The sequence below is a fragment of the Muscardinus avellanarius genome (assembly GCF_963383645.1).
Source record: "Muscardinus avellanarius genome assembly, chromosome: 9".
In the NCBI taxonomy this organism is placed as follows: Eukaryota; Metazoa; Chordata; class Mammalia; order Rodentia; family Gliridae; genus Muscardinus; species Muscardinus avellanarius.
The window spans coordinates 58,285,514-58,298,661 of NC_137795.1; the positions used below are offsets into that span (position 1 = coordinate 58,285,514).

Sequence of the window (13,148 nt, forward strand, 5' to 3'; positions counted from 1 at the left end):
TAATAATCAGAGCTTTCTCAAGTCTTCCTGGGCCATTCCCAATACTGGTACAGTTGTACCACAATGGAGTTTGAGATGTAGCCAGAAATAAAGCATAAGAACAAAACCTGGAAGTTGTAACAGGTAGATAATGATCAAGATTTTAATAAAAGCCAAGTAAAATGATGACCAGAGTAGATTGATAGGACTGAGAAATTAGTGAATTTGTAGTAACTTTTCCCAAAGCCATTCTGTTACAGCAGTAGGGACAAATTCTTAATTCCAGTGGTCTGAATGCAGCTAGAATAAAAGGAAGTGGAGTACCACAAAGATTGTTCAGAGGAGCTCATCTATATAAGGAAGAAAAGATAAATGAGTGATGTACCTCTACTGTCCTGTACCTCATCAAGATGTATAATTACAATGCATCAATACATTTTTTTCTTTAAACTTTTTTGGTACATTGCAGCCATACAGCTTAATGATATAAAAGATGGTGGAGACATACATGCCCACATCACCCAATTAGCCCTTACCCAATTCCTGCCCCATTCCCTCCCCCTCCCTTCTTCCCATCCTTGGCTTAGTGATTGACTTTGTTATGTTTGTTTAAGTACATTATATGCTTTAGAGAATTATATCATTTACAGGAAAATGGATGGAACTAGAGGACATTATGCTAAGTGAGATTAATCAGTCATAAAAAATAAGAAATCAAATGATTTCCCTAATATTCAAAAGCTAGGGAGAAATGGGTAACTGGAGGAACTCTAGATGAAGAAGGAGATTCTATAGATGAACAAATAAAGTGACCTAACTAAGGGGATGGGAAGGTGAAAGAGGGAAATTCTCTAAAGCACCAATACATTTTTAAAAATTAAAAAGTAAAAAAAGAAGCCAGGCATGGTGGCTCATTCTTGTAATCCCAGCATTTAAGAGGCTGAGACAAGAGGATCACATTTTGCATACAGCCTCAGCTGCTTAGTGAGGCCCTCTGCAACTCAGTGAGACTGTTTCAAACTAAAGAATAAAAAAGAGGGCTGGGGGTATAGCTTGGAGGTAGAATGCCCCTGGGTTCCATCCCCACTACCGCAAAAATAAATAAATAAATAAATAAATAAATAAATAAATAAAAGGAGGAGGAGGAGAAGAAGAATGTTAATATGGTGGTAAAAATGCTAATTAGGTGAGATAATTGTGTTTTGATTTGCTTTGTTTTGTTTTCAAGTGGGAAGGTGAAGTCAATAAAAACGTGAATACCTGGGTGTGGTAGCACAAACTTGTAATCCCCACATTTGGGAGGCTGAAATAGGAGGATCCCATAGGTTTGAAGCCAGCCTCAGCTACTGAGTGAGGCTCTCAGCAACTTAGTGAGACCCTGTTTCCAAAATAAAATTTAAAATAGGCCTGGGAGTATAGCCCAGAGGTAGAAAGCCCCTGGGTTTCACCCCCAGTACCACAAAAAAAAAAAAAAAAAAAAAAAAAAAAGGTGAGTAACAAATGTAGCTGAATGAAAGGGGATCCATATCCATACCCTTATTAAGTTTGCTGCAACACCAAAAAGAAAGTCAGCAACTCAGTACAGAGTACTGGACTTAGAATTTGAACAACTGGAGTCTGACCCTACCTCCTGACTTCTAAGTCTTCCCTGTTTGTTTCTGTGAGATGGGACAATGAAGGTCTACACCACAGTGCGTGACAAGGACTGACTGTGCATACCTATGGGAAAATGCCTGGAAAAGTTTGGTTGGTGCAGCATGTGTTTAGAAAATGGTGATTTGAATCATTATTCTGTCAAAGTTCTGATTGGGGACAATCACTATTGTTTTCTTTACCATTTTTATTCATATAATTTTTCTCTCTTTAGGAATTCGGTGGCAGGCTCTGTTAGTCTGATCCTCCCAACAGGCCAAAGACCCAGTTTGGAAATGAGAGAGGAAGACTAGTGGGCAACGTTGGCTGCATCCATTGATATATCCACAAGGCATGGAAACGGGATTCAGAAAGATGTTGACAAGACTGCAAATCCTTACCTTAGCTTTGTTTTCAAAGGGATTTTTACTTACATTAGGGGATCATAACTTTCTGAGGAGGGAGATTAAAATAGAAGGCGACCTCGTTTTAGGGGGCCTCTTTCCTATTAATGAAAAAGGCACGGGAACTGAAGATTGTGGGCGAATCAATGAAGACCGAGGAATCCAGCGCCTGGAAGCCATGCTGTTTGCCATTGATGAAATCAACAAAGACAATTACCTGCTACCAGGAGTAAAGCTGGGTGTCCACATTTTGGATACGTGTTCAAGGGATACTTATGCTTTAGAGCAATCTCTAGAGTTTGTCAGGGCATCTTTGACGAAAGTGGATGAAGCTGAATATATGTGTCCCGATGGATCCTACGCCATTCAAGAAAATATCCCTCTGCTCATTGCAGGAGTCATTGGTGGCTCTTACAGCAGTGTTTCTATACAGGTAAAATGAGCGAAAAATGTTCAAAGGCTATGTCTCTTTGCTTTTATGTCTTGGGGGAAAGAAAGGAGACTATCACAATAACTTAATCAATGGATAATATCAATAATGTAATTAATAATTTCTATAGGTATTGATGATGAAGGTTTTCAGACTGAACATTTCTCTACCAAGGAAAATTGACAAACTGCCCCATAATTTAGTTTATTATTATTATTATTATTATTATTATTATTATTATTATTATTTGTGGCACTGGAAATTGAACCTGGGACATTCTACCTCCAAGATATACCCACATCCCTTTTTTGTTGTTGTTGTTGTTTTGAAATGGTATTATTAGGTTGCTGAAAGTCTCACTAAGTTGCTGAGCCTGGCCTCAAACCTGCGATCCCCCGTCTCAACCTCCCAAGTACTGAGATTACAGGCATGTGCCACCATGCCTGGAAAGTGTAGTAGTTTGTGACATTTATTCATTCATTTCAAGTCCATGTGAGCCCAGTGACCATGGGTCTCAAGGCATGGTGGCAAAAGGCAGAGAGAGGCACATGGGTTGTGATCCTCACATCACAAAGGCCAGAAGCAAGAGAGAGAAAGCAGGAGGAGAAGAAACCAATATAATTTCCATGGTCGCACCCCCAGGCACCCACTGTTAACCATGCCCTACAGGGTACCTACCATCCAGGTAAATCCATTACAGTGAATTTATATACTGCTGGAATTACAACCCTCAAGAATCTGTTATATCAACTCCAAACACACTATAAGCTCTTCAAGAGGCCATGCTATGTCCAATCATGACAGTAGACATTTAACTAGATGAATGATGACTGCCTCATAATTTTGTTCAGGTAAAAAGAAACAATTCAAGTTCGTGTAATGCTCCCTTATAGGGCCACAGAGTCCTAGAAATATAAAAGAGCTGAGAAATTATCTAGCTTAACTTCTCATTTTCCTAATTTCAGAAAGATTGATTTCTAGAAAATTACCATATAAAGATCATTATAGAGAGTCCTCAGAAAATTTTGAATAAATCCACCATCTAATCCCACTATACCACTTCTGAGTATCTTTCCAAAGGGACTAAAATCAGAAAATTAGATTGATACATATATACTCACGATTATAGCAGCACAATTCACAAGAGCCAAATTATAGAACCAAGTATCCATCAACAGATCTATGAATTACAAAATTATAGATTATCTACACAATGGAATTCTACCCAGCAATAAAGAAGGACAAACTTATGTCATTTGCAGGAAAGTAAATGGATCAGAAGAACATTATGTTAGGTGACATTAGCCCATCACAGAAAGTGAAGAGTTATGTTTTCTCTCATACGCAGAAGCTAGAGAGTAACTGGGATACCAGAGGGGCTTTAAATAATGGAGAAAAAAAATTTCAGTGGAGCCAGAAAGGTGGTCTAGGGGAAGTTTAGGAGGGGGAGATCAATGAAGGAAACACTTCCATTGACATTATGCACGTATGTGAGAATGTCAATGCCAATCTCAATACCCTGTATTAGAAAGGGGAAAGAAATGTGGAGGAGTGCTGTGTGTACGTATGTCATTGTCACTGTGTGCTACATTAGGATATGAGACTATACTGCACCAATAGAGTATAAAAAAAGAAAATTGCCATTGGTAGATAGCACAAAACATAGGACTCAGATAGATATTTTGTATTTATTCTTTTATTCTCTTAAAGTACCACCCTGTGAATTCTATATGTTATTTAAAGCTCAATATTTTTTTCTGGTGAGAACATTACTGTCAGAGTATTTAAAGTCCAAGAATCTAAGAGCCATACACTTTGATTCCTACAAAATACTACAATCAAAACCCAAGCACCAAAGAAAGCCATTAAGATGTTCATGTTGTCTTTATATGTCACAAATCCACTTACTGTGCCTCTATTTGCATTGGAATAACCGTATTTCTAAATCCCAGATTTGTGACACTTAAAATTCCATGTATAATTCTGTGCTGTTCTAAATGAGCTATTTCAAATTTCTTTGCTTCTTCAGAGCACACAGTCTCATTCTAAGTAATTAGGATAATTGGTTCTTCATAAACACCCTTTGACTTCATTAGATGGATAGAAAATATTGTGTATCTCATGTGAATTTTTTCACTACTTCTATATTTGGATCAGGGGAGGTAGAATTTGCTTTCTGAAAAGAGAGAATTAAGAATATATATATATATATATCTACCATACCTCAATAATATTTTCACCAACTGAGTGTCTCTCATTTCATTAAAATTTATATTGTACCCAATATTGCCACTCATAAGGGACTGAATATATGCTTTTTCTGACAGTAGTTTTCTCAGTGCAGTAAATGGCACCACTTTACAGTAGATGTGTCCTAATTTATCCAAAGTACTTAACGAGTTATGTCTTGCAAATAGATTATTTTAAGTCTATTTTTAATATTTTGTTACCATAGACTCCCCAGAAGAGGTCAGATTTATTTTTAAAAAAAGGGGCGGGTTAAAACCCTTTTCAGCAAGTGAAGAAACCATGTCTTACTTATCAAAAGATCTGACTTATTATATTATTTATCTGGTCCACACACCATAAAGTTATCAAGTGCTGATACAGCTTTTTGTCTGTATATTACAAATAGAGAAATCCAAACAAAAATGCTATAAAAAAAAAAAAAGCTGCAGATTTTGGCATCAGAAAGACCCGGGCATAAGTTACAAATACACCGCTTATCGGTTAAGCTATAAAATGAGGAAAAGAAAAAGCTACTTCAATAGTTGTAAAGAGGCCGGGCATGGTGGCACACGCTTGTAATCCCCACCTTTGGGAAGCAGAGACAGTAGGATCGTGCAGGTTCAAAGCCAGCCGTGCTGGCTTAAGAGACCCTGTTTCCAAATAAAAAGTATAAAATAGGTCTTAGAGTATAGCCTGGAGGTAGAAGGGCTTCCAGGAACCCAAGTACCACCAAAAAAAAAAAAAAAAGTTGTAGAGAAGTTGGGCACAGTGGCACACACCTAAAATCTTAGTACTTGAGAGGCTGAAACAGGAGAATCATATTGTGAGGCTCTTGGCAATGTAGCAAGACCCTGTTTCCAAATAAAAAAATAAAAGGTAGGACTAGGGGTGTAGATCAGAGGAAGAAATACCCCTGGTTTCAATCCCTAGCACCACAAGGAAAAAAATAAATTTGTAGAGAGAATAAATTGAGAAAATCTGGGGGGAAATCCTCATCAAATAATTAACATTTAATAATTGGTTACTAGCATGTTCCTAAAATTATAGAAAAAGCAAAAAAAAAGCTATATTTAAAACCAATACTGTCAGGTTTGGTGGTGCATGCCTACAATCCCACTATTTGGGAGTGTGAGACCAAAGGTTGGTACGTTTAAGACCAGCTTCAGCAATTTAACTAAACCTTATTTCAGAAACTAAAAAATTAAAAAAGGGGCTAGGGCTGTAGCTTAGAGGTAGAACACTGGAGCTCAATCCTCAATACCAAAAAATAAAATAAAATAAACTCTGTGGCCTTTGCAGGGTAACTAATGAAGTCATTGCTGGTCCCCCACATGGATTATCAGCTAGTCAGTCTGTGGCTGGGCATGGTGGTGCTCTCCTGTAATCCCAGTACTTACGAGGCTGAGACAGGAGAATCACAGGTTCAACACTAGTCTCAGCAACTTAGCAAAACACTCAGTAACTTAGTAAGACCCTGTTTCAAAATAAAAAAAATGATTGGGGGATATAGTTGGAATGTAGAATGTTCCTGAGTTCAATTTTTAGACCTTAAAGACATCCTACTGTGTGTTCTGGTCTGTGACAGGTTTAGAGAGAATACTAACATATAGAAAACATTCTTGACTTCAAAGTACTTAATGTCTAGCTGTGGGAATAGGACCATCATGAAATAACAGTAACTCTAATTCAGGATATGTTCATGTGGCTGACCAGTTAAGAAATGCCCTCTAGAAAGGTTTCCAGGATGACTGGTAGAATAAAAGGTACACTGGGAAAGACTTAACAGGGCCACAGCATGATGAGGAGAGACTAAGCAGAAAGTTGTACAAGGGGGAAGGACACGAGCAAGAATGGGGGTGAGAGAAAAGGAAGGCATCTCCACTCCCTCCTCCCTGGCTCCCAGGTTTCTGACTACTCAGGCTCTGATGAGGCCACACACTGGTCCAGGCCAAAGTGAGGCTGGGAGTTGGAGTAACTTGTCTACAGTGACTTGTAGGCACTCTGCCAAGGAAGCTTTCCACACAGAACCTTCCTTTTAGCAAAGCACCCTGAATAAAAAGAGGTAATAGAAGGCCTTTAGGTAGCTAAGAATTAAAGTATGTTATCCCTCTGAAACATGCCTGCCCTTTAATCAGAATTCTAACAAATAGAATCAATGGCAACTCAAGGCCATAAACTTCTAATCATGTGTGTGTGTTTAGGTCATTCTTGTACATTACTGAAGAAACCCTGGAGGAAGGAGGATTTTTCTGGGCATCTCTCTGACTCCTCTACTCCTGCTCCCGTGGCTGACTATGGTTGTACACCCTGATGTTTGGTGACTGTGGTGGCCACATAAAGCTGGTAGTACCACCTTGCTCTTTTCACTACTTTCAATTTCCTAAGTATGTACTGGAAAATGTCTCTGCTTGAACTGAATAGGGGGAACATAAGATAGAAGAAGCAGATGACTACCAATCCATCTGCTACGTTTAAGAATTCTCATCATCTAATCTTAACATCCAGTCACAAACCAGAGCCCAGAGTTTTCGGTAACAAACGTGCCTATCGGGAGAGAATGTAGAGAGTAATACTATTTGTGCATCTCCCATCCTGTGGCTGGGTCAGTGGGTCAGATGCTGTAATCTCCCTGCTGTGGCCTGGGTCACTTTATTGGCAACGATGCTTCAGGAGGTGCTTTCTCATCAGCTTCCCCATCTTTCCACTAAATGAGAGACATTCTTCCAGAAGCCAACAGAAGATACATCCCCTGCTGTGTTAGTTCATATAATAGACTGTGTTTGAGTAAAACTGCATGGAAGGGGGAATTCTTAATGACTTGCTGGGTTAAGCTCTATCACCATTGATGAAGACCGGGATAATTGTTTTCCCAATGCTCTAATTAAAGACAGAAAACCACTCTGTGGTGGTCCCTTTATACAACAATACTATTGATTTCTTAATTCAGTAATCAATGAAAGCAAGCATCAAAATCCTTCTAATATTAGCAAATATACTTAGGGGGTTTATTTACCCCCTCTGGTGAATAAGTTTCGTTTTCAAAGACTGTATTCTGATCTTCTCTATAAGCATACAAACCCTTCACTCCAGGGAAAATAGTATTTCTTCGATAAGAGAATCAGATCTTTTGCCTTTAGCTAGACAATTGTCTTCATTGTATTTAGAAGCAATGTTTATGCTTGTGCTTTTCAATAGGCTGCAGTTAATTACTAAATAGTCCAGTCAAAAAACATTCCTTGAAATGTTCCAAAAATTCTCCTGATTCTTTTTGGAGGACATACCATTTCCTCAGTCTCTTTTGCCTAAATGGAAAAAAAAAATTTAGATAGAACATGGTAGTTATAAGTGATGCATTATTACTTTGTCCCAAAGTGTTAAAGTGACCTAAACAGCAAATTGGGATTTGGGTTGGATGGCATCTAAAATCTGAGCTCATAAAAAGGGCTGGCATTTTCTTCAAAATGATCATAATATTCTTTCTAATCCCTGGTATAGTCAGACCCTTTTTGGAACTCCAAAAAGTGCCCATATGCTGACAACTTTCAGAGAGATAGTTATTAATACATAGTTTACAGTGACATGGATTTGGATATGCCATACATTGTTCATATAATATCCCCAAGAAGCATCATTCCTTAAACTAATTCATTTGCAGCAAATTTCATAGATCTTTAAGCTACATGGGTTTAGTAGGAAAGCACATAGGACACCACTTTATTATAACTCTTCCACCCAATTCCACAGTGCTAAAGTGGACCACTGCTGGGTAATTGGTATTAAGCACTGCAATACTTCAGTGACCCATTCTTCATTTAAACTCAAATGCTTTGGGAAAGGGGCACCTTGCTATTCTTAGAGGAGCACTGGAAAAGATGGTCCAAGGACTTGGGGATAAAGGCTTCATACAGTTAGCTGTCTCTCCAGGTACATGATTGACTGCTAACAGGAACAGTTATACTTTCTCTCGGGATGGATAGATTGCATCTATAGCAGAGTTTCTCAACCTTGACAATATTGACATTTTGGCTGGAAAACTGATAGGTTTTCCGCCCTATATATCAGAGAACGTTTAGTGTCATCCATGGCCCTTACCTTAAGATACTAGCAGCCCAAGTTGTGACATCCCAAAATACTCCCATATACTGTCAAATTACAAAAGTAGCCCCCTTCCTCACTGATCATCTTTGGCCTAGAGCCAGGCATATTTAGGGCCAACATAAGAAAGTGTTACTGGGAATGAAATTGACTGAAAGTTAGTAAATAGAAGGGAGTAAGTCCTTTCATTGGAGTAATTCAAGCAAAAGATGGCCTTGTGTGAATGATATTAAAGTACCTTAATAGTATTTTAATTTTATGGCATTTAATGACAGTGCTTAATTCTCTAACTATATGTTGTTCAATCAAAGTATTCACTAGGTTCTATGTGATTGCAAAGGGAGTAAACATGATACAAAATAAACAGTGATGCTTTCCTATCAGGACGACTTTGAAGCAGAAATCCAGCCAATTGTTGTTTCACTTGAGTGTAACCATGTTCTGTGAATTTGATGAACTAAGCATATCAATAGTCTATATGTAACAATTGGGGTACACATATGAATCATTTTCGTCAGAAAATATGCATTTACTAAGCAGATATATTTTAGGTAAAACAAGAACTGCTATGTAGAGTCTCAATGACATGGAGCAGAAAGAATGTAAAAGAACATTTAAAATTAGTAAAACATCTTATAAGCCCCTAAGGCAAGTATAAGCAAATTAGAAGTTGTCAAAAAAAAAAAAAAAAAAAAAAACAGGTGCAAGGGTTGGACCTGAGCATCAATTAGTGACATAAATACTAAGAGACAAGGAAGAATGATGGAATGAGCAAAAAGGAATAGAGTTGAACAGGGAAATGATTTTTAGTACTATGTAGACAGAAAACCTGACCCTGAAGTCTCCCTGGTTAGTTGCTTTTTCATAGTCTATATTAAAGAGTGGTAGCTCCACAGACTTTCACAAAAGAGAGAAAGCAGTGTTTCTTATACCTAGAATATAATGTTCTTTAGCTTTCTATATGCCTTTCTAAATTCTACTCCTTTGATCCTTGAAAACAAACTATTCCAGTACTGACTTATTAAAAATAATTGTTCATTTGCATATCCATTTTTCCACCAAACTATAAGCTACTTGAGTTTAGGAACCACATCTATTTGACTTTGTATTGCTGGCACCTAGAATAATGCCTCTATCAAGTAAGAAGTATTTTTAACAAATTAAAATAATTAATATATCATACCCTACTACATTTCCACATAGGTGAAAATCCCTAAAAGAATCTTTGATTGGGGTCAAAATCTACCCACCTATTCCACTTCAGTTTAGATGTCCATAAATAAGAAATAAGCATTTTCATGCAATGAAAAACTGAGTTTTACATAAAAATAATGTTGTAAGATGAGCATGTGGGACAAAACTCCCTCCACACTCCACACTCTCATTGTCTACACATATGCCACAAGATGCCTTGATTTGAGAGCAGCTCTAAGGACTCCACTCCACTTGGTCCTTAGACCAACACTTACAGGGAAGACTCAAAACAGCTAGACACTGAGGGTCATTCCAGGTAAGGTTAGAGCCCATCCTTACTATGTTTGTCTCTATGAGGTCTTTGCACCAAAAAAATATGTGAAGTGCCCACTGGATGCCAGACGCAGTGCTTGTAGCTCATACAAAGGAGAAGGGAACAACATTCTGTCCTCAAGGAAGGCAAAATGAAGCACTAGAAATCCATTTTCAAATCTGTCAGTAGTGTCTCTATCACTAAAAAAGCACAAATGATAGTTGCATTTATTAAGTTCAATATTGTATATATAGTGAATATTGTAGGCATAAGTCACAACTATAAATTTTTAGTGTGCCTTTCTTGAACAATCCCAATATTGTGATTAAAATTCTGTATGCAGACTGACTGAGACTTACTTAATCCCTCCTGGCCTCCTTCCTCCTATCTAAGATGGAGATATTAATAATACTTCTTTTATGGTGTTATTGTGGGAATTAAATAAGAAAATACAATATATTTTCTTATTTAAGCAATAAAACAGTGTCTCACATGATAAGCATAACATTTTAGGAGATTTTTATGTTTTTTGTTTTCTTTTGTTTCTTGTAATATCTTCAGTTTAAGAACAGTTTCAAGAGGGATTGAAATTCACAAAGGTTAAGTACCAAGTTCAAGTTGCGATCAGTTAACAGGAAGTGGAATCAACATTAGAATCCAGGTAGCTTGCCTTCTGCACTGCTGTTCAGCTCATCCCCTCACACAGTCTAAGCATCAGAAAAACCTGGATCAAAAGTCATCTCAGAGTTTTGTAATTTATTTCCTTCCCAGACTTTTCATCCTAAAGCAATCTCACAAAGCCAATTGTTTTGAAACCTTACTCCTTTGCTCTTGCTTTGCCTCTTGCTAGAAAGTACGATGCTGTTCAAAGACTTTAGCACAGGGTGGGAGGTACCACCAGCAGCAATTAAAAATGCTCTTGCGAACATTGTTTTGTTGCAGGAATTTCTCAACAGACGTAATTATCTAAGATACACTATTTTTTTTCTTTTTGCTTTGGGGTTAATTTGTTCCTTAATTAATTCCCCTTCTGTCATGTATTTATTTGGAAACTACTCTAGTAGTTTAGAGGGACAAAAGGTTACCACCAGGATCACTATTCATAGGGCATCAATTCACAAGACAATAAGATGGCTCTAGGCTATGTGGGCTTATACTGCAGCTCACACATCCATGATGGAAGTCCTGGAATGCAAAGCAAGGAATACACACATTCTCAAGATGCAAAGGTTTTATGATTATAGATTAATATGTAAAATGAATTGAAAAAGACTCCTGATGCTTTCAGTCAAAACTAATATATGATTTTATTTTAATGACACAAAGTTCTCTTTCCAAGTTATCATTAAATACATGCCCTTTTCATGGATCAATATGTACAAGGTTCTTTATTTCAATATGGAGAGAATCTACCATTAGCAGTTTATAATAATGAAAGTGCATTGATTTAATGTAGTGAAATTGCTCCTACTGACCTATGAAAAATGCAGTTGAAAACTCAGAGTATTTTTCTAATTAGTAGACTTAGGGAATTTAAATATAATGTTCCAAAAACACCTGCAGTTAAACTCTAAGAAAATGTTGATACTCCAGGCGGTATATCAGTAGGACTTCAAACACTAAAATTGTGGTGTCGCTATTTTTGACATCACCACCTGGTATATTATGGAAATCCCTCTGTTACTGGTGACAAAGTCTTGATTCCTGCCAGCTCTTCTTTGACTTCACATTCCAACTAAGGGAACTGCAACATGGGAAAATCCAATCAAAGCAACACACTCAACATTTGTATTCCAAATGTAGATGAGATTTCCTTGCCAAGTGGTCAGAAAGGCAGAACATTTTGAGAGTTTTGTCACCACTTAACGGGGTTGAATGTGCAGGGTGTGCCTCCCAGGGACTACTAGCTGATTCCTTTGGCACTCAGCCTCCAGTCTGAGTAGATGTCATTAGGCTCACAATGGGACTTCATACAGGCAATGCAGCTCGCCCAATGTGGAAAAGATGTAGTTGAATACATGATTTACAATTTGTTCAGAATTGTTCTATAATAAGGTAACTTTCCACCAAAATAAAATGTACACATATACATTAAGTGCATATTGCCTGTTTACAAAGTAGTTTTAAGGTATGCTATTTGTGTGAGATTGAAAGAGAAGCAGCAATAAGTGTAGATCTGTGTCTCTCTGTGAATTTCAAATTCTACCTGTGGCTATTTGCATCTCATCTCTTATTTCTACATTTAAAAACGTCTCTATGTCATTTTTTCTGAGGTGCTTTCAGGAAGTTAAAAATTCTTCCGTCTTTCTATGGTTTTGAACAACTATTATACTTTATGACCTCCTTCCTTCAAGAAAGATTCAAGATGAAGATGTCCGGTAATGGCACAAATTAAAACATAACTATCTGAATAAGTACTATCAACCAAATGTAATCAGTTTAAGCAAGCTCAAAATTTTCTCTGAACCTCTCATCTTAATATTTCTATTAACTTTTTCAGTGTTCTTGAAATTACATGATTTATGACCTTCGTGAACTGATTTCAAACTCAGAATGCATATTCTGCCTATCTGATAATCCCGTCTCAACTTTAAGTGGGATGTCATCCAGTATAGTCTTTTTAAAACATAATTTTAGTCATATCACTCCCTTATCTAAAAATGTTAATGGCTTTTTATCTCTTAAATAATGAAAAATCAAAATATTTTAAATTGCGCATAAAATATTTGGCAGTCTAGCCACAATCCTTTTATCCTTCCTTGCCTTCCACTAATCACTGTGAGGCTCTGGGTGCCCTGATAACACCGAACTATCTGATACTTTAAAGCAAGTGTCCACTTTCTTCTCTGTGTTCTTTCTTCCTACCTAAAAA

The 13,148-nt window shown here is 37.3% G+C and overlaps 1 protein-coding gene across 1 annotated transcript in view; it reads left to right on the top strand.

Moving 5' to 3' along the window:
- Positions 1-1,986: 1,986 nt before the first annotated feature.
- The window catches only part of GRM3 (glutamate metabotropic receptor 3), a gene marked incomplete at both ends in the record, with an annotated part of 94,127 nt that continues 82,965 nt past the window's right edge, over positions 1,987-13,148 (top strand). Inside the window, one exon of the mRNA XM_080701784.1 lies at positions 1,987-2,448. Within this exon, the coding sequence (XP_080557910.1) occupies positions 1,987-2,448 (462 nt within the window). The remainder of the gene's footprint in view (positions 2,449-13,148) is intronic.